Source organism: Echinops telfairi, unplaced genomic scaffold (assembly GCF_000313985.2).
Source record: "Echinops telfairi isolate 266 unplaced genomic scaffold, ASM31398v2 ScPeMD7_7479;HRSCAF=8517, whole genome shotgun sequence".
NCBI classification, from domain to species: Eukaryota; Metazoa; Chordata; class Mammalia; order Afrosoricida; family Tenrecidae; genus Echinops; species Echinops telfairi.
Genome location: NW_022111383.1, coordinates 1,125,753 through 1,148,183, shown reverse-complemented (window position 1 = coordinate 1,148,183; position 22,431 = coordinate 1,125,753). Strand labels below are relative to the sequence as shown.

The 22,431-nt window shown below is 49.7% G+C and overlaps 1 protein-coding gene across 1 annotated transcript in view; it reads left to right on the top strand.

Annotated features, from left to right (window-relative positions):
* Positions 1 to 22,431, top strand: part of PRMT8 (protein arginine methyltransferase 8) — a 114,120-nt gene that overhangs the window by 56,733 nt on the left and 34,956 nt on the right. Inside the window, exons 5-6 of the mRNA XM_045285865.1 lie at positions 17,071 to 17,213; positions 17,855 to 17,942. Coding sequence (XP_045141800.1) covers positions 17,071 to 17,213; positions 17,855 to 17,942 — 231 coding nt within the window. The remainder of the gene's footprint in view (positions 1 to 17,070; positions 17,214 to 17,854; positions 17,943 to 22,431) is intronic.

Genomic DNA, 22,431 nt, shown 5'->3' with positions numbered 1-22,431 from the left:
ATCGAGAACTCTCCCTCACCGCCATCGAGAACTCTGCCTCACCGCCATCGAGAACTCTCCCTCACCGCCATCGAGAACTCTCCCTCACCGCCATCGAGAACTCTCCCTCACCGCCATCGAGCTGATGCCGACTCACAGCGACCCCCCTGTAGGTTTCCGAGACTGTAACTGTTCACGGGAATTGAAAGCCCAGTCTTTCTCCCGCAGAGCAGCTGGTGGTTTCGAACTGCTGACCTTGCAGCTAGCAACTCCACAAGTAGTAACTACTGCACCACCAGGGCTCGCTGACTTAGGGAGCCATACCTTTAATTTTGGGGGTTTGAACAGCTGGATGAGTGGTGGCAAGGTAGAGGTGGACCCCTCATGGGAGTGGCAGGAGGAAGCAAGAAATGAAGAGTTCTCGTGCACGTATTCAATATCCAGGTGCAGAGGCTGAGTAAGAGATGGCTGTCAGGATCTAGTCAGAGTGGGGCTCTGTTGGAGTTATCAAGGTAGAGGAGCGGTTTAAAGTCACAGAGTGAGGGCAACTTAGAGGGAACCTATAATTCCCAAGCCAAACTCATTCCATAGAGTTGATTGCAACTCACAGTCACCTACAGTGTATAGTGCCCTGTGGGTTTCCAAGACTGTAGCTCTTGACTGTGGGTAGGAAGCCTCATCTTTGTCCCCTGGAACAGCAAGTCGTTTCCAACTGCTTACCTGGTGGTTGGCAGCCCAGTGCATCACCACTGGACCACCAGGGACTGAGACGTGAGGAGCCTGAATACCTCTTGCTGCTGCCAAAGGGAAAGGGAACTTGGAAGAGCAGCTCCAGGGAGAGGCCGGATGGAGCACAAGGCTTGTTGTCTAAAGATGTCGCTCAGTTAGTTTCCACTCGGAGGGGCTCCGTGGACACTCTAACCTGCCTGGTCTCCCACGATCTCTCACAACCCTCACAACACAAGCCAACGGGGTGTGACCAACTGATGGAGAAGTGCTTCCTAAGGAAAGGCAACGTGAAGGCACGTGTGCATGTCTGTGTCAGCGGCCCAGCAGAGTCAGGAGAAACTGCAGGCGTGGGAGAGAACGTAGTTACGGTCAGGAGCGAAGGCCTTGAGAAGGTAGGAGTGGGTGGGACCTGAGCACCGGTGGAGGGTGGGCTTTGTGTGCTTGGGGCAGGGACCTTTCGATCATGGTAACCATGGGCAGTGTGGCCCCACATGGAGGTGGGCTTGGGGTGGGAAGCTCCTGGTTTGACACTTCTGTTTTCTCAATGAAGGAGGAGGCCGTTGCTGGCGGAGAGGAGGGGAGGTTGAGGGACATGCTGCTTTGAAAGGAGATGAGAAAGAGGGCAAAGAGGCCTTTAAAGAGAGGGCTAGAGGGGGTTGATGGGAAGTGCCCTGCACCTGTTCGGCATGTGCAGACATCGATCAGAGGGAGAGGCATCCAGTTTGCTCTGTTGTTACTCTTACCAAGCTCTGCAGCTCGGGTGCAAATGGGACAGAGGGATGCTGGGGTTGGAAATTTGTTGAGAGGATGCCCCAGAGTCACAGAGTCTCAGAGACTGAGGCCAGCATTGCACCAGGGAAGCTAGCTTAGGTGAGGAAGGAGTTTGCTGAGGCAAAGGGTGTTGGTGGGGGCATGAGGGACAGTAAGATATGATAATAAGCAGGCAGGTTAAAGGGGGTGGCGGTGATCATGAGCAGTGCCCAACTCCAGAAAGTCTCTTGTGCATTGGGCTGCTAACTACAAGGTCAGCGGTTTGAAGCCACCAGCTGTTCCCTGGGAGAAACCTGGCTCTCTACTCCTGTCATGAGTTACAGTCTCAGAAACCCCAAGGGGCAGCTCTACTTTGTCCTAGAGGGTCACTCGAGTGAGAAGCGACTCAACGGCACCGTGAATTTGGTGCTTTGGCTTCCCGGGGAATTGTTGCTCAGACCCCCCTGACCTTGGCCTTGGTGCTCAGGACAGTCCTCTCTCAGCGAAGTGCCTGCCCTGGGCAGGACGGCCAGAGTAGAGATATGCCCAACTAATATTTTCACTCGAAGGCGGTACAGCTTGGCATCCAGGTGCCTCAACTCTGTGAGATAGTAGGGCAGGTGGCTTTTCCCAGTTAACAGTTGAGGAGACTGAGGCTAGGAGACTTAGAGGACTAGGCCGGGTCAGAACCCATGGTCTTGGCTCTCCACCTTGCGCTCCTTCCCAGAGTGAGTTTACGTCGGCATGGAAGCACCGTGTGTACCTGCCCAGCCGAAAAGTCACACCTTTCGGGCAAGGAGGGCCGCTGCAAGCAGCTGAAGACCCAGATGGCCTCTCAACCTCTCCGGGTGGGTGCCCATCCAGCGCCCAGGGCCTCCTGCATTTAGAGCATTCCCTTGCCTGAAGGTTACTTGGCTGGCTGGACACCCTCTTACTTTTCCTCTCCCCCAGACAAATGGTTTGAACTCTGGGACTGCAGCCTTCCTGCTTCTGGCTTCCTGGGCTACTGCCGGCAGACTCTGAAGCTGAGTGTGGGGCGCAGGGCAGAGCCCCAGCTGAAATCTCACGGGCTGGGAGGTCAGGTTTGGCCTGTTTGCTTCTGAAAGGGCTCTGGGAAAGAGGATTGCTCAGAGCTTCTCCCAGCACCTGGGCTGCCACTTCCAGTCCTGCCACACCCGTTCTGTCCCCACTCCCACCCCACCCCCATGCTTCCTAGTCTTCCACTTGTCTTTTCCTTGTCCCTTCCTCCCCTTTCCTTCCATCATCCCTTACCTACTTCCCCACCCACTTTAGCCTTCAGAACACTCAGATGTATAGAAAAGGCACAAACACAACTGTTGTACAACGTATGCTCATTATTATTATTCAGAACTGTTTCTGAGTACGTTGCCGGTATGACCCTCCCTCCTCGTCCCTGATGCTTTAATGCGCGTTTCTAACAGCCAAGGGCACGTTCCTACACAGCTACAGTCCGTGGCGGTCCAAACCTGGATCTTAACCCTAACCTAGGACCCTTATCTAGTGCTCAGATCCGGTACACGTTCCCACAGTTGTGGCAAGAACAATCTGCTCTCCAGCAGAAGGACCCGCTTTAGAACCACGAGGGCACTTTGCCGTCACGCCTCTTGACCGTCATGCTTCTGTGGCTTCCCTTGCTCTGAAGCCTCCCTCAGCTGTCCTGGCCTTGGCACGGTGGACGGTCACTGGGCAGTGTTTTCTTGACTACCCCTCGCTCCGGGGTGGCGTGGTGCCTCTGGACGCCTGCATTCAGGCTCGACCTCTTTGGCTGGGATGTCACAGGCGTGCGGCTGTTTGCTAGTAGGTGGCATGCCACTTGGATTTGTCCCATGCCGGGGAGCAGCTGCTTGGATCCCTTGATGAAGGCAGTGTCTGCCAGGCTCTGCCACCGGGAGGCTGCTCATCCCGCTCCGCCGTGGGTACCCTCTTCTTAGCAAACTCATCGGAGTTTGTTAATGTAGCTGAGTATCAGCAAGGAGGGCTTCAAAACGTTCACGGAGGGGGGGGGGGGGCGTGGGGGGATTCATGATCTTTTTGTTCAAATTTTTCACACCCTCATGTTCATAGCCCGTGGACGCGGGGCCTCCTATCTGATCCGGCTTCTTTCAGCAGCTCTCCGCCCCTCCCCCTCCACTTTTAGAGAGCTAACTTGCTGAGCCAAGCAGGTCTGCTGTACAGGCCTCCTCCTTCACTGTCCACACCAGGCTGCCAGTCCTGCCCCCCACCCCACCCCCCTGCTCAGTTCCCCCTTGTGGATGCCTGCTCCCCACCGTGCCCCAGCTTCACCATCTCACTCAGAGCCATGGGCATGTCAACTCCCCCGCTCCCCACCTCCCGCCCCCACCCCAGGAGGCTTCTTTTCTGCTAAGCCCCAACTAATGGCTTTCCATTGATTTGTTCCATGCTTTGGATCTTGATGGTTTGCACTTGCTCCTGTGCTCCCAAGGCCAAGGCTGAGAGGGACTAACTACTGTTTGCCAAGGAGTAGCTGCCTTCATGCCTGGTACCTGTCCTACTGCCCCCTCTCCCCTGCATGCTCTCTCTCACACACACACACACACACACACACACACACACACACACACACACAACCAAGGAGGAGGGGACTTTAGGCCCTGGGGGTCTTCATAAAGCACTACCGTCTTCATTCTTTACTCAGCCTGGTGCCAACAGGTGGGAGGAGCCGACCCAGGCCCCTGCCTGCCGCCCAGCTTGCTCAGCTTTGGCATGTGCACTGGGAAGAGGACAGCTTGCCTGCACGGACGCTTCCATGGAAATGCTTTTGAAATGCTACAGCAGCCAATTGTGTGGGTCTCAGTGGTGTAGGTGTAGAGACATAAATAACAACACAGGACATAAAATACCTGCTACTCAAAATCAATCACTCTCTCTCCCTCTCCACCTCCACACGGCTCCCTGTTCTGATTTCCTCACATGTAGACAGGCACACGGACATGCAGTCACCTGCGAGAGACACGCAGCCTTCACAAGGATCCTCACACGCGCACAGCCCACACACGTGGCTCGGTGACTCCTCTTTGACTCATGCACTGACAACTACGATTTCCCCTCCTTTCCCACCCCAGGAAGTGGGGGCTCTCAGGAGGCCTCCAGAGGTGGATTCATAGGCATCAGGGATTAGTACCATCTTGAGACAATACATCAGAACTCAATTTAGTTTTTAGACCACTGGAGGGACATGAAATGTGGCTTTGTTGCTCTTCTTCTACCTGGGCATGACCTAAAACACAGAAGTCATAGATGGAGATCTTAGCAGAGGATGATGGGGAGAGGGGTGGGTGATGCGCTGAGGGACAGTGGGGCAGGGCAAACAGTGACATCTCATCACCTCTCTGTGCCCAGCTTGTAGAGTTCCTGGAGAGTGGGGGTGGGGGTGGGAATTAGAAATGATGGACCTCGCATGTCCAGTACAGTAATGATGCTAATAATAGCCAATTATATAATAGCAGCCATATGTATTACCTATAACAGCTAAAATTATATAGAATAGTCATTATGTGTAATAACAAAGCCAATTACAGTAGGGCTTTAACAGGTGTTGAGTGAAGATCCTTCTGGTTTTAATGGCCTACAATTTGGTGATCCGGACCACATCCTCTGAGCCTCAAGTGGGTGGTGCTTTGGTTCCTTGCTCCTACACCTTGCCTCTATGCGCTGCATTCCTAGGCTGATTCTCTGATGGACACCTGACTACCAGCATCTAGCAGGCTGTGATTGCTGGAAAGCACTTCCTGCAGTCTGTCTCCCTGCAATCTTGTTAATGTTGTTAGCCACCCTTTAGGTGGTCCCCAGGTCATGGCGACGCCCTCCACAATGGATTGAAATGCTCCCTTGTCCTGTGCCATCCTCCTGACTGGTTGTGGATGAAAACCACTTGGGACCCATAGGGTTTTCTTTGACCAATTTCTCAGATGTGCCTCTACTTCTGACCAGACTGTTTTTTCCTGGTCCAACTTACTCTGAAAGATTTGCTAAAACGTTACCCAGAATCCTCTTGTTGTTAGGTGTCGTTGCGTTCACATCCAACCCCTCGCTCCCCTGTGGACAACAAATAAGCACTGCCTGGTCCTGCTCATCCTCACAACCATTCCCATGTTCAAGCCCATTGGTGCGAGCATGATGTCAACCCAGCTTGTTGAGGACGTTCCTCTCTGTCACTGCCCCTCCCCTTTAAAGCATGATGTCCTTCTCCAGGGACCGGTCTCTCCTGACAACATGCCCAAGGTATGTGCGACACAGTCTCACCATCCTTTGTCACCCTTGCCTCTAAGGAGCATTCTTGCTACACTTCTTCCAAGAACTGTCTGTTCTTTTGTCAGTCCGTGATAGTTTCCACCTTCTTCACCAGCACCGTCGTTCAAATGCATCGGTTCTTCTTCAGTCCTCCTTATTCAAAGTCCAGCTTTCTTATGCGCATGAAGTGGTTGAAAACACCACGAAGGTCAGGTGTCCCCCAGTCCTCAAAGTAACACCCTTGCTTTTCAACCCTCGAAAGAGGGCTTGTGCAGCAGCTCTTCCCAATGTAATGCATCGTTTGATTTCTCGTCTGCTGCTTCCATGAGCATTGATTGTGGATTCAAATAAGATGAAATCCTTGACAATTCCAACATTTCCTCCATTCACCATAATGTTACCTACTGGTCCAGTGTGAGGATTTGGGTTTCATTTACATGGAGTTGTACTCTATACTGAAAGTTGCAAGCCTTGATCTTCATCAGCAAGGACTTCAAGTCCTCCTCACTTACGGCAAGCAAGGTTGTGTCATCTGCATATTTTAGGTTGTTAATGAGCTTTCCTCCAATCCCAATGCCACATTCTTCATAGAATCCACCTTCTCTGATGATTTGCTCAGCATACAGATTGAATAAGTATGGTAAGAGGACCAACTCTTGACATGCATCTTTCCTGATTTTACACCATGTGCCATTCCCTTGTTCTGCTTACACAACTGCTTTGTGATCCAGGTACAAGTTCCACATGAGCACAATGGAAGTGTTCTGGAATTCCTATTCTTCCAAAGGCTATCCAGAGTTTGTTATGATCCGCACAGTCGAATGAATGCCTTGACATAGTCAATAAAACACAAGTAAAATCTTTCTGGTATTCAATGCTTGAAGCCAAGCTCCATTTCAGTTCAGCAAGGTTATACCTTGTTCCACATCCTCTTCTGAATCTGGCCTGAACCACGGGTAGTTCCCTGTCACTATATTACTGCAACCATTGTTGGATGATCTTCAGCAAACTTTTACTTACATGTGATGTCAATGATATTGTTCTACAATTTGAGCATTCTGTTGGGTCGCCTTTCTCTGGAATGGGCACAAATAGGAATCTCTTCCTATTTGTTGATCAAATAGCTGTCTTTCAAATGTTCTGTGTACTCCATCTGGAGAAGTCCGTGAATATAGTCACCGTTTGTGTGGTTGGAAAAGGTATTTGCTATGAATAAAATTCTCTTATGTGATCTCCAGATTTGTTTTTATGACTAAGACCATACTTCCCAATGACTGGTCTTACTTTTTTGTTTCCGGCTTTTGGATTCCGATCACCAATGATTGTCAATGCATCTATTTTTTTTTTCAACTACAAAACTACCAAAGATATTTTAATGATAATAATACAATAATGCCAAGAAGAGTAAGTACACTTCCTATACAGCTATAGGACTGTAGCTTGGTGCTACATTTTTTTTTTTAAACATTTTATTAGGGGCTCATACAACTGTTATCGCAATCCATACACACATCAATTGTGTAAAGCGCATTTGTACATCATTCTCAAAACATTTTCTCTCCACTTAAACCCCCGACATTAGGTCCTCTGTCAATGCATCTTGATTGCATGTTTGATCAATTTCTGACTGAGGATGTTGTTCTTCAATTTCTTCATCACTAGCTTTCCTGGCTGCTGCATAAATTTGCATAATAGTTGTACTGATTGCATTTCCTTGAACGTGGATAGATGTAACCCTATAACCTATCACAGACAGCATTGTACTTCAAGGTAGACCTTGAAATGTCCTTTTTCAATGATGAATGCAACCCCATACCTTTTGATTGTGGCATTCCTGGCATTGTAGACTATTAATCGAGGTAGACTAGAGAAACAAATCCAGGGAGACTCATGTGTGTAAGAGAGCTTTATGTCAAAGAGAAATTGTATATTGAGAAAACATCCCAGCCCAGTCTAGTTCAAGTCCATAAGTCTGATATTAGCCCATATGTCCAATACCAATCTATAATTTCCTCTTCAGGCTCATGTAACACATGCAATGATGCTGAATACAGTATGATCACAGGCCAGTGGGTGGAAAGTCTTGTGGATCCAGTGGCAGTGAAAGCATTTCAATGCTGGCAGGGGTCTCCACATGGCGACTCCAGCTCCAGCGCTCTAGCGTAGCTCCATGTGCCTTGTCAGTAGGAAGACAAAGCAGAGAGTCTGTATCTGGCCTCCAGTGAGCTATTTATCTCTGTGGAGCCTCCACATGAGGTCATCAAGCTGTGACCTGATTGACAGGCTAGGCTCCACCCCTTTGCAAGTTGACCCCAGATTATGTAACTACCACATAAACCATTTGTTTTTCTAATGCAAAATGGCCAATACCAGTCCATTTCAGCTTGGAGATGTCTGATGACTATCTTTGTGCATTCCATTTCATTTTTAATGACTTTCAATTGTCCTAGGTTCATACTTCGTACCTTTCAAGATCTGGTCTTTAGTAGATTTTTGCAGCTTGAGTTGTGCCTCTTCAGCCAATGCGATCCCCAGATCTCCGCTCCCACAGGCTTTACTCCATTCATGTCACCATGGTTGACTCCTTTGAGAAAGCACCTCTTCAGCGGCATTTTGAGTGCCCTCTGAACCAAGGCCCCTTCCTCTGGCATGGTCTCTGACAATGTTCTGCTTCCATTCATTAGGCCTTCAGTACCTGACAACGTTTCCATTCTGTGCATAAGGTTCCCAGCAGATACTGCCTCCAAAAGTGGGCAGCTGAATCCCACTTGTCAGCATCAGAGCATCCTGCCAGCTTCCACTGATAGATGGAAGTAGTTGTGCATGTGGTGCGCTGACAGGGAAGCGCACCTGGTCCCTGGCCCAGAAGGAAAGCATCCTACCACAGAACCATCAAGGCTTCATCCCTGCCACGTTACCAGTTTTCTATTTCTTTGCTTTGGGGCAGTCAGATCAAGGTGACTCCTTCTTCCCATGGTAGCCCTCTGCTAGGTTTCCATGCTACACAGACCCCATTTCTTCACCCCTCTCCCCTCTGGCCAAGCTTCAGCATCTCTCCTGCCCTCAGAGAGGCATACAAAACAACAAGCAGCCACTGACATCACACCTCTAACAGTGTGGCTCCTGTTTTCATTAGCATTTGTGGGAGACACCATGGTACATGGTTTTCAAGCTGCCAGTCAACTACAATCCTTCATCCATCCACACGTGTTCCTGCAAAGCTGTATCTCTCAACTTCCGTTGGAGCAGTGGGCATTTTGAACCTCAACAGAAGATCCCACTTTGTCTGCATAGCAAACTCCATGCTGTTAGGTGTGGTCCTTGATTGCAAATTGCTAATCACTTTAGAACACGATTCTCTGGAGCTTGCTTCCTGCTTCATGTTATCTACACGTTTGCCAGTGGCGTTGTAGCGAGATGGGGTGAGCCCTTTGTAATTGGCTATGAACCTCAAGGTTGGCAGTTTGAACCCACTGAGAAGCTCAGTGGAAGAAAGAGCCGGTAAGCTGCTTCCGTAAAGATTACAGCCAAGAAAACACGATACCACAGTTCTACTCTGTTACCTCAAGATCAACTCCACAGCCAAGGGTTTTTTTCAAATCATTTTATTTGGGGCTCGTACAATTCTTATCATAATCCATCCATCCATCCATGTGTCAAGCACATTTGTACATTTGTTGCCACCATCATTCTCAAAACATTTGCTTTCTACTTGAGCCCTTAATATCAACTCATAATTTTCAAACCCTTGATAATTTATAAATTATTATTATTTTGTCATATCTTACACTGTCTGACGTCTCCCTTCACCCACTTTTCTGTTGTCCATCCCCAGGGAGGAGGTTATATATAGATCCTTATGATTTGCTCCCCCTTTCTACCCCACCTCCCTTCCACCCTCCAGGTATCGCACTCACACCACTGATCCTGAAGGGATCATCCATCCTGGATTCCCTGTGTTTTCAGTTCCTATCTGTACCAATGTACATCCTCTGGTCTAGCCAGATTTGTAAGGTAGAATTGGGATTATGATAGTTGGGGGAGGAAGGATATGATCACTGAAGACTGTGGGTGCATAAGCAAATGTGGTGAAGAAAGCTGATGGTGCCTGGCTATCAAAAGATATAGCGTCTGGGGTCTTAAAGGCTTGAAGATAAACAAGCGGCCATCTAGCTCAGAAGCAACAAAGCCCACATGGAAGAAGCACACCAGCCTGTGTGATCACAAGGTGTTGAAGGGATCATGTATCAGGCATCAAAGAACAAAAAACTTTATCATTGTGAATGAGGGGGAGTGTGGAATGGGGACCCAAAGCCCATCTGTAAGCAACTGGACCTCCCTTACAGGAGGGCTGCAGGGAGGAGACGAGCTAGTCAGGGTGCAGTGTAGCAATGATGAAACATACAACTTCCCTCTAGTTCCTAAATGCTTGCTCCCTCCAGCCAAGCGTTTTACTGCTCCTTTTTGCAAGTCAATATGGGTGCCCCTGTCCTTGACTTTGTTCAGCTCACGGCTCAGTTCCTTTAGAGTAGTCTCCAAAGCAAACAACTCACTGCTATTGAGTTGATGCCGACTCTTAGCGACCCTATCAGACAGGGTAGAATTGCTCTGGTGGATTTCTGAGACTACCTTGTTCTGGGAGGAGAAACCCCTGTCTTTCTCCTGAGGGGCAGCTAGTGGTTTCGAACCGACCTTGCCGTTAACAGCCCAGCGTGCAACCATCACTCCACCAGGGCAGGCATGCAGTCAGCTAGAAATCATCTTCTGCATGAGGATGCTGCGGTCCCCAGGCCCAAGTCAAACTCACATGGTGAAATGTAGGCTTGGTGGTTGACTGTCTGACCTTGGGACCAGATTCCTGCGTCACACCCAGCTTTGTCTGACTTAGCTTCTGATCTCAGATACCTTACGTCTTTGTACCTCTGTTTTCTCATCCTTGAAATGGGAACAGTGGTGGCGCAGACCTTGCAGGGCTATGTTATTGTTGTTGTAAGGTACCGTCCAGTTAGTGCGATCTCATGACGACATTATATGTCACAGAGCAAAGCACTGCCCAGTCCGCGCCATCTTCACGGTGGTTGTTATCGTGTGTGATCGTTGTTGTAGGCATAGTCCATTACTGTTGCCAGTGTCCACACAGCTCCTTGAGGGACCTCCTCCTTTTGGCTAGCCTTCTGCTTTACCCATCGTGGTATCCATTTTCCAGAGACTGGTCTCTCCTAATCACCTTGCCAAAGTACAAGAGACAAGGCGCGCCATCTGCACTCTCACACTCATACTGGCTTATAAACCAAACAAAGGAAACTCACTGGCGGGCGATCCATTCTGGCACGTGGCGACTCTGTAGGACAGGCTAGAATGGTGCCTTTGGGTTTCCAAGTATTCAGAGGTTTACAGGGGTCGACAGCCTCAGCCTGCTCCCTCAGAGAAGCTGGGAGTTTGGGTCTGTGTTTAGCAGATCCGTGCACAACCCACTGTGCCACTAGAGTACCGAGGTTCACGCAGTAGCCGTGTAGAGCCTGGGTGTGCTGGAGCAGGTTCCTAAGGGTTCTTGAAAGCCAGCTGTGAAATCTTCAGTAAATAGGTGGAATGGTTGAAGTCATTGTGACCATTTGAAAAGACCACCATGGGAGTATTTATACCACTGAAATCAGCAAACACTGTACACCGCGACTTTCTCCCTTGGGGTGCCAGTTGTTAAGGATCTACCAGCACTTCACTGTGTAAAACCCCACCATAAGTACTCACTGAATGTTCACTGCTGTGATTATTAATTCGCTTATGAACTGGACTAATCACCCCATTGGAAGAAGACAGGAGATTCATCAGAGATAATTGTTTTTAATGCACCTGTACTAGTGGTTCCTGTCCACTACTCCTTCTTTTCTAACTGCTCGTGAAGCAGCCCATTCATAATCCTAGCAGTGACATTCATGTCCCCAAGTTTGATGACACCGCAGACGAGACTTGTGCTCCATGCTGGGAGCCAGTGGTGCCTGGTATGGACCTTACGCACGCTTGCAGAACATAGTAGGAAAAGCAAGTCAGCAAACACAATCCCACAATCAGTGCCCACTGTGAAAATGCGTCAGGAGGATCTTGGAGTCATTGGGATCTGGGAAGTCTACTTCCGGAGGATCCCTGGAGGTACTTCGAGGTCGCCAGATCGAACCTGCGCAGCAGCTTTGTAGGAGAAAGGCGTGGGGCTGTGGAGCCTGTGAATACTCCAGAGAGCAGGACTGAGCAACCAGACAGAGTGCAGTCAAGAAAGCCCTCGGTGGCAGGTCTGCTTTGTCACATGGGGTTGCTCTGAGTTGGAGTGGCCTCACGGACGCCCCCAAACAACAAAGAACAGCGACTCCCACAGGCTGCGTCCAGCATGCGCTGGAGCCGGCTCACCTGCCTTGGGAAAGACAGTCCTGCCACCTCCTCCCAACCTGGGTGGAGAGACATCACACTGTCCACTTACAACCAGCCGTGGCAGAAAGACGATGGAGCCTTAAAAAGTTCCTGTAAGAAGTCTATTCTTTCAAAATTCCATCTCCCCACCTCCACATGCTTTCTGAATCCCCCTCCAGCAAACCCAACCCAAACCAAATCCATTACCTTCCAGTCGATTCCTCTACAGCGCGACCCCGGAGAACAGAGACGCACCACCTAGAACGTTCCTGAAGCACTCGGGGTGAGGCCTGGGCCTGTCTGGTTCCTTTTCTTGCGTTCCCCTAAGTCATCACTGCTTTCCAAAATGAACCCACACTCGCTACCTTGCTTGGTGCCACAAGCACGCCGCGAGCAGAGTGAGTCACACACGGTCGTCTCCGTCTTCCTGATGGAAGGAAAGAAATCTTTCCGTCATCTTTCCAGTGAGGGCAAGGGGAGTGGCACAAAGGTATCCAACCAGGCCTGAATCCTGGCAGCAGGGTGGGAGCCCCAGAGAGGGTGTGTCAGCAGAGTGCCAAGCGGGTAGGGGGAGAAGGGGCTTTGCGGCAGTGGGTGGCAGTGGGGCAGGTGCTACGGGTTCATCGCATGCTTCCTGTTCTCACCCACGTGAGCCTCACGCTCACCCTGCTGTGGGGCAAAATCGAGGTGGCAGAGATGAGGCGCTCACAACCGGAGGCTCTCTGGGCTCAGTTGATACAGACGTCTGCTCCAGAGGTCCTGGTGAGAGCTGGCCGGTCTGGTTTGTTTAAAAATCCTAACAAGGGACTGATCATCAGACCGAGTTGATTGCTGGTCATAACTTTCCAAGAGAAAAACAAATGAAGACAACCGCCGAAATCATCAAAAGAACCCTCCCGCTCTGCACACGCACCACAAAACTAGAACCCAGCCCCTCCCACCGAGTCCATTCCAATGTAGGCATTGCTTGAAAGGCTGTCCTAGCAGACAGCCTCGTCTTTCTCCTGGGGAGTCGATGGCGGGTTTGGACTGCAGACCTTGTGGTTAGCAGCCCAGCGCTCACCCAGCAGATGGTAACACACACACACACACACACACACATCCTAGATGTCTAATTCACCAACTTGAAGCCCCAGGAGGAAATCTCCCTATCTACAGTGTCTTGGCTCCCCGTTGTGCATTTAGTTATGATTAATCATTCCAAACTTTACGGTTTAGGGTCCTGTCACGGTTGGTTGAAGAACCTCTCTCACAACCACAGGGATTAAAAACATAACTTCAGTCAAGTGACCTCAATGCAACATTGGCTTGATGCCATTTTAGTGACGGGGGTCTGGGTTGGGGGCGGGGCTCTGTGATTTATGAATACTCCAGAGAGGGGCAGATGTACCAAGGAGTAAGGTACTCACTGCCTTCCTTGTGCTTCCTTACTAAGCAGGAGTGACCAGTTTCACCTGGGTGAAAATAGGCTGTGCTGGAACACAGGTGACGCTCTGTCGGGTGGAAAGCACGTGAAAGCGTGCACCACAGATTAGCGAGTATGCACAAAGAAGGCGGTGCTTTCCTTGCTTATTGGGCAATCCCCCATTGGTGCCAGAGCTGGAGATCAGTGGCTCCGATGCCCTTGAAAAGGCTCATCTGGGGGAGAGAAGCCTGCGGCAATGGGCACTCACACGGGGCCTCAGAGCCCACCTGGCTGCCGTGCTCTCACCAGTAGCCCCCCACGAACAGGCATAAGCCCCACCTTGAGAGAGAGAGAGTACTTTGCATCTGTAAAGCCAACATGGGATCTTAGGAAAGCAAAGCAAAACCCAACCACCAGCTTCCAGGATCTGGTGCAAATTAGAGCCAAACTTGGACATCACAGACATCTTTTCTGTATTGCTGTCAGTGGCCTCCGCCTTGCCCTTCAAGTAGCAAGTCCCCAGTATAGGTTTGCATAAGGATCTCAGGGATTTTCAGATCCGACCTCCTTTGTCTCTGTTTTGTTTTCCACTGAGGAAGCAGGACCGCTAAGAAGAAAAGCTGGTGGGTCAAGGTTAGTTGCAGGCTGGAACAAGAACATAGCTTGTCTGACTCCTGCACCCCAAGATAGGGTTGTGCAGATGGGCATTGTACAAAGGCCCTGTACGAGGATGAGTGGGGTCTGAAATCCAGTCCTCAGAGGGACAGAAGGGCTGTGTGCCTTTTTCCTTTCCCAAAGGACCCCTCTACTCACTAGCCAAGTGTGGGACCAGATTTGCTCCCGAGAAATGCTCCCACTTGAGTAGATGCCAAAAGGCAACATTAAATGAGCGGAAGGCCAACTTATCGGACATACTATAGGGTTCATTGACTCCTACTGCCTTTTCTTTTGCAGTGGAAACTGTAATTCCTGGTGTTCTGTGACCCGTTGCAGCTCTCTCCCTGTATGTTGTATCCGTATTGATCAGGATAGAGCAGCTAATGGAAAAGGGACTAGCACAGAGAACAGGGGCAACATTCTGGATTGTTCTACCTGTGCCTGTGCATCAGAGCAGACCATACATTCTTGTCCTTATCTGTCTCCTCCAGCTCCTACCTTGTTTCCCCAAAAACAAGACAGCGTCTTATATTAATTTTTGCTTCCAAAGATGTGCTAGGTCTTATTTTCAGGGGGTGTCTTATTTTTCCATGAAGAAGAATATGGTACACATTTATTGTTTATTGTTTTATTAAAAGGCTCCTCGCACTTCCTGTCTGCTCCGGCTGGGTTGTGGTCAACAGTGAGCTGCGTGGCGGCACCCACTGCTACAGTCCAGTGTCCAGAGTATGGTAGCTTCAGGAGGCCTTATTTTCAGGGAGGTATTATTTTTTGGGGGTGCCTTCTATTTCAGTAAGAGGCAAAGCTGTAAGTAGGTCTTATTTTCGGGGGATGTCTTACTTTTGGGGAAACAGGGTAGTAGAGTCCTGCTCATTGAATCATGGAAGATGGAGCTTTGACTTAGCACACAGGGCCAAGGTGGTGGGGCCCCAGAGGTCAGAGAAGACTCTTGTTGGGCCTCCAGGAGAGAAGGTTCTAATCCAGGAGAAGGAACCAACTCAGAGCCTCAACGTGCAGACGTTCGAGAAGAACCTTCAGGAAATGGGAAAAGATAAAAGAGCGAAGAGGCCATCAAATCGCTTCAGATGTTTACAAAAATAACTAGCAAACCATTAGGAAGATGGGTTGAGCATCTGTCAGTTCTTTCTCAGGATAAGAAATACATTCGTCACTATATATGCCTTTTCAAAAATCTTTTACCATGTTGCCTTATGAATTCGTTCTGTGTACCTGGGCTCTGCTCTGGGCTGAATTTCCACCATACTGTCTGAGAGTCTCAAAGAACAACCAGAGCTTCAACACACACACACACACACACACACACACACACACACACTCATATCCTCTCTCTCTCTCTCTCTCTCTCTCTCTAAGCCTTTTGGTTAAGATCATCATCCCTTCTGGCTCTGACTTTTTAGAAGTAGGGGCTCCTGTAAAATAACCATGAAGTCCACACCAACATGTGTCTCTTTCTGGAGTGTCCAAGGACCATGCGTGTGTACAATGTGTCTGACTTCTTATCTAAGAAGCTGTACCTGATTAAGCCTTGGTTAAATACCAGCTGTTAGAGAACAAGCCATCATTGCCGGCCACTGACGGACAGTTTACCACCTGCACTCACTGTTGTGAAGAGGCTACACAAAGCCAACGGACTCCGTGTCTTTTCCCACCGAGGAGTCTCCAGTCCGAATTAACTTTCATGAAACTTAGATCCCGGACATATGTGGCATTTTGCTTTTTACTCTTGGATACAGGCTATTATTTGACTTTTCCAGCACAGATCGGGCGTAGTGCGCAGCTTTGCGGATGAGCGTTTGGGATCATGAATATGTGTAACCTTTCTGAGGATACATTTAGGGACAAACTGCGTCGCCTTCGTAAGTTAACAGCAGCATCTAAGCTAGCTTGTGCTGTATTTTTCCAGCAACAAGTGCACAAAGAATCTCCACAGTTATGTGCATGCTAATGACAAGTGTCCAAAAAGCCAACTGAGAAGTTTCTTTTGCCCCAGGGTGACCTTAAAGTCTTGGTAGTGACTCGTGAACAGAGGCCACACAGCATAGGGATTGTGTCCCCGGTCCTACCCCTTGCATCTCTCCATCAGAGGGTCCTCAAGGACGAATCTGTTGGACAAGATCTACTTTCTGCCCAGCCTCTATTACGAGCCTGGTACTTCACACGCGTTAGTTCTTTCACAAGGAGATGGGGATTTCCTGGCTTCTTCTGCGAGGAAGTGAACTTCAGTCCGGTCAAGTCACCCATGTGAATTCATATGGCTAAGACTTAGATATCTGACTCAGCACTCAGAACTGGGTTTTCTCTGACCTTAGAGTTTGTCACAGCCCCGAGTTACCTCCCTCATGAAAACTAGATGAACCACCGGGTGATCATCCCTGGCTGTGAACAAATGCAAGACCAATGGGGAAAGAATCTCTTGGGTGTGAATCACCGAAGCCACTTAACACAGGGTGGGGACTTTGATCAGAGTGTTGGGGGTACAGCACACCTAGACTCTATTCATACCACCACCGCTTCACCTCTCTTAGCCTTAAGTTCCATAGTTGTAAATGCAAATAATCATAATAATAACAACAACAGTAATAATAACGATAAGGCTTACTTCAAGGATGCAGAGAGACTGGGGTCCATGTCGGGTGCTTAGCACAGAACCAGGCTTATGATCTTGGCTCGGTGCTTTTTAGGGGGGAAAACAGGCAAGTGGTTTTCAATTCTCTTAGCAATCACTAGGTTGGTGAAGGGTGAGGCATACCATACCCTAGAAGTAGATTCAGAGCAGGGTCAAAGCCTGGCTATCTAGCCCTGATGTGGGGTGTTTCCTACTTCCTGCAAAGTGTGGCCCTGGGGTTCTTGTTTTCCAGTCATCACCATATTTAAGGGGAAAGTGGAGGAGGTGGAGCTGCCTGTGGAGAAGGTGGATATCATCATCAGTGAGTGGATGGGCTACTGTCTGTTCTATGAGTCAATGCTCAACACGGTGATCTTCGCCAGGGACAAGTGGCTGGTAAGTGTTCTGCATGCTGCCCCTCACTGGTCTGCTAGCTGTTATGCCCATGACCTTCAGGCTAAATAGACACATATACTATAAGTAATTAAATATATTAAATTAATCAAAATAATATTAGGACTTCAGAAAGGCCTTGGGCTAGAATATCACTTCTTTCAACATCCTCCCCTTTAAAGCAGACAAATGGCCGGAGATAGAATGATCGTGGCCGACAGTCCTAACCATCAGAACGATTTTCTGTAGGTCTCCCTTGTGCTGTCATTGACTCCCGGTCTCTCTTGTCCAGACAGTCTACTGGCTCAGCAAGCTCCTCGGGCACGCACGGCTGCCAAGGAGCCGAGCTTTCTTTTGACCTCGGCTTTTCCAGGCGAAAAGAGCATAATGTCTCCCACTGGTTCCCCCATCATCCCACGTCCTTGGTTCTATTAAGTCCCCCCGGGTCCCCCAAATCTTTCTCGGTCTCAAGTTGAAATTGAGTACTGCCATGCTATCCACCACTCTGGTCCAGGCAACAGTGTGCGGAATGAGAAATGCTGGCAAGGGGGTGCTTGTCTGGTGACTCGATGTGCAGTTCAAAATGTGATGTCTTTGTCAGGTGACTAGATTACGAGACCCATTTCTCCACAATTCATCAACAGAAACCTGGAGGGCTTATGTTTCCAGACCGGGCAGCTTTGTACGTGGTAGCAATCGAGGACAGACAGTACAAGGACTTCAAAATCCACTGTGAGTCCCGCTTTGATCTCCTCTGGGGCTTTAATTGCACATTTGGTGTGGAAGACCATTCAGGGCGGGCTTCAAGGGAGCTATCAGTACCATCGACCCAACTGTTGTGTTGAGGGACAAGTTCATCTATGACTCAGTCCGTTTCTTTCTCTCTAAATATTTCCCTCCAGTCCCAAGGAAGGGAGGTCCACAGAGAGGAAATGCACAATGTGGCTGCGGTAAGATCCGCATCCTTGGCTGAGAGATAAATGCAATGCGGGTGGAAGGTGGATGGAAGTGTCAGGACCTGGCCTTTCGGGAAGACAGCAGGCCAGGGTGGCTGATGCGTGTCAAGTCCCAGCTGTCCCAGAAGTCCCCCGCGGGGGACAGAATGGGCAGGTCTCCACACAGGCCAGCCATTCGGACCCTGCTGTCATACCATTCAAACGCACCTGAGTACCATTGATTCTTCTAAGGTTTATGAGTCTTTTAGGGGGGGAAAGGAAGTTGAAAACAAATGCTTTACCGGGTCTGAAAATGACTGCTTCCATTTTATTTAAAGGGTAATGTGTTAGGCGGGGTTGACAATAGGAACAAATCCTGTGACCTTTGTATAGGTATAAGAGAGAGATTTATATCAAGAAGTAATTCTATATCATGAAAGCATGCCAGCCCAGTCCAACTCAAGTCTAGAGGTCCAATCCTCATCCCTAAGTCCCTTTTCAGACTCCTGCAGCCACATGCGAGGAGGATCACAGACCAGTGTGTGCAAAGCCCCATGGATCTGCGGTTGGTGGGAACATGGAGGGCACCGGCGACACTCAAGGTGGCCACCAGAGTCCTGCAAGCAGGAAGGTGGTGCAGTACAGAGAAAAGGAAGTGCCCGGGGTCCTCCTCGTGAGAAGGCCTCTCCCCCAAGGAAGCCACATCAGGGTGTGACCTGATTGACCGGTTGGATTGCACCCCTACACTTTTCTACACCTTCCAGTTGACACGAAATCATCTAACTACCACAGGGAGCGTTTCTCAGTGTCACCAACCTGGTCCCTGAGGAGGTCCTACCAAGTGCATTTCTGTGAGGCTGCACACGTCCGTGTCCCCTCAACCCAACCGACACACGGCAGCGTTCAAGAGCCTACTCAAACAAGCATGCGTGCAAACGATGAAAACCAAAGCACAAGAGATAGGATCTGCCCACATGCCCTTTGGCGAGTCCCACCAAATCCAGCAAACCTTGCGGTCCGGCCACACTTGCCTAGATTGTAGCAGAGGGGCTCCCCGTCTGAAGAGCTTAATCCATGTCTCCTGCCTCAACAGTCCAAGACTCTATAGCCCAACAAATCGCTACTCAACTGATTCAAACAATCGCCACCTCGTCACAGTTAGTGCCATCGATGGTGTGTCCAAAGGACGGGTTGTGCATGTACTCTCTACATGTCTTCTGGAAATGGAAACCAGAGCATGGCGTTCGGGGGAAGATGGAAGTGGGACAGGTGTTTGAAGCCATGTGCCCTGGAAACTCACTTGGTTAGCCCTCTTCCTGCAGCCTGCCTTGTGTGGTTTCTCACATTTGCCTTCTGGGAAGAAGGAGGCAAAACTCCAGAGGTGTGCATGGAGAGGGAGGGGTGCTCGGTGAAATGAGCTCACGTTGAAGTCTGCCAGCCTGAGCTTCAAATCCTGGCTCGCCCCCCCCCCCCCCCCTCCCCACCAACTTTTTTCTAAACAATGACCTTTAGCAAATTACCTACCATGGTGGAACCTCAGCGGTAATGGAACATTCTCTGAGATTGACCGAGATCGTGGAGCTAAAAGGACACAGCACCATTCTTGGTGCAAGGAGTGAGCTGCATCTAGTCTCTGAAAGAGTCACTGAGCCCCTGTCTCCTCCTGGCTCTGTCAAGCGACTCTGGCTGCCAACCCTGTTGGCGCCCAGCAGCTGAGAATCTAGGACAGAAATGTTCTCGCGGACGATTGCAGAAACGACTCAACAGTAAACATTGATTAAACGCAGGTATAAATAGGACATGTTTCGCCCTGGAGCTGCAAGATCAGGCTGCTTTAGGAGTTCTCGCCAGGTGACTGCACCGAAGAATGTCCTGAGGAGAACGTTCAGGTACATTCTTCATGCCCATGTTCACTCAAATATTTATTGAGCTCCGACTCTGGGCACAGCCCTCTAAGAAACTTCCGTTTGGTTTTTAAAAACACACAACCCTCAGCCCTCTGCCCTCCGCTGGTTTGTGTGTGGGATGTGCATTGTCATGGAGGAGCACATTGGTTAAGTGCCCAGCTGTGTACCAAAAGGTTGATGGTTCAAACCCACCCAGTGGCTCCCTGGGAAAAAGACCTGGTGATCAGCCCCCCATACAGAATCCAGCCTAGGAAACCCGATGGGGACAGTTCTCCTCTGTCACATGGGGTCAATAGGATTCGATGGCACCCAGCAGCAACAGTGTTCCATGGAGCAGGAAGGGGGTGCTCCCAAGAGGAGTGGGTGGGCCAGCCAGGAGCCAGGACCGGAGCCCTGGTAAACGACTGGTTCCTCCGCTTCCAGTTGCTGTCTTCACGGCTCCCGGGACAGAGACCATTGCTGTTCTTTTTAAGCCAGCTCCATTTTTTTCTGTGTGGGGTGCTTGCTCTGGAGACGCGATCCCAAACAAAACCAAACAAGACCTCACAAACCACTCACCATGGATGTCGAAGCCGGTCCCTTTTCTGGGTCAGCGCTTCCTTCCTCCAGTGATTGGGCTTTGGTAAAGGATGCAAGCTTGGGTGGCGATCTGTGCTTCAAATCAAGGGAGATGTGGGTTCCTCTGAATGCGAAGCCCACCGTGAAACATACAGGTTGCTGGTTGCTAAGGGAACGGTCGTAAGCGAATTTCAAAGGGGCTTCAGAATTGGCTGAGGAAGGATGATCTGCAAGGTTGGCCGGAGAACAAGCCTGGTCCAGCCAGCGCCTTGAAGAATCAGATCCTTAGGCAAGCATCGCCCCCTATCCCCACCCCATGCCCACCACCTTTTGCCTCCCTCCTCCCCCTCACCTTTTTCCTTCCTCACCTGTGGGCAGCACTGGGCATGCAAGACTGGGAGAAACAGGGAGACTGTCCTCCATTTTCTCACCACCGGGGCTAGAACTTGTGAAAAGGGAGTGGATGCCTGGTGGACCCTGGCCTCACGGTCCGTCTTTGGTTGGCCGGCTGCAGAGACGAGGGAAGAAATGAAAGTAGACCAGTGGGAGGGTGTGCAAGGGATAGGGTTTGACCCTGGGAGAATAATAATCAGTAAAAAACCCTTTCAAATCTACTATAGAAGAGATTCATAGAATGGCAAAATGGGACTGAAACCCGGACGTTTCTTCTTCTTCTTTTTAAAATTTTATTTTATTTCATTGGGGGCTTGTACAGCTCTTATCACAATCCGTACATAGATCCATCTTGTCAAACACATCTGTACATATGGTGTCGTCATCTTTTGCAAACCATTTTCTTTCTACTTGAGCCCCTGGCATCAACTCCTCATTTTCACCTCCCTCCTCCCTGCCCCCTCAATAATTTATAAATTAGTCTTTTTTTTTCATGTTTTACACCGACTGCTGTCTCATTTTGCCCACTTTTCTGCTGTCCATCCCCCTGGACAGCCCCGTCAGAACGACCACAAGGAAGAGGAACCACCACAGTCGGGGTGCAGTATAGCACTGCTGAAACCCACAACCTTCCTCTAGTTCTTCAATGCTCCCCCCCACTACCATGGCCCCAATCCTATCTTACTTCTTTTTTAATAAATCATTTTATTGGGGGCTCTTGCAGCTCTTATCACAATCCATACATCTGTTGTATCAAGCACATTTGTACATATGTCGTCATCATCATTTCCAAAGGTTTTTCTTTCTACTTGAGCCCGTGGTATCAGCTCCTGTTTTTCCCTCCCTTCCCCGCCCTCCCTCCCTCATGACCCCTTGATAAATGATAAATGATTATTATTTTCATATCTTACACTGTCCACTGCCTCCCTTCACCCATGTTTCTGTTTTTCATCCCCCTCAGCGGGGTGTGTGTATGGTTATATGTTGATCGTTGTGATCGGTTTCCCCCTTCCCCACCTTCTCTCCCCACCCTCCCCACCTTCTCTCCCCACCTTCTCTCCCCACCCTCCCCCTACCCTCATGATATCACTACTCTCATTATCATTCCGGGGGATGTATCTCCTTGGACATTTCTTAGCGAGAACATGAGCCCGAACCCCTCCCCACCCTCCTGAGAGACAGAAGGATGGGCTCCCAGTGGGTGGAGGAGCACGCACTGGGAGGGCTTACAGCCACCCCCAGGCTCCTGACCAGACTGTCAGCATGAGGTTAGAGTCCACCTAGACAGTCGTAGGCAAAGTGGGCTTTTAGCTGCATTCGCTGCCGTGAACGCCCCACAGTGCAGTGCTTTCCCAGGGCGGTTTTAATTGAGAGACCGATTCACAAGTCCCTCTGCTGTTATCTATCTGTCTGTCTGTCTGTCTGTCT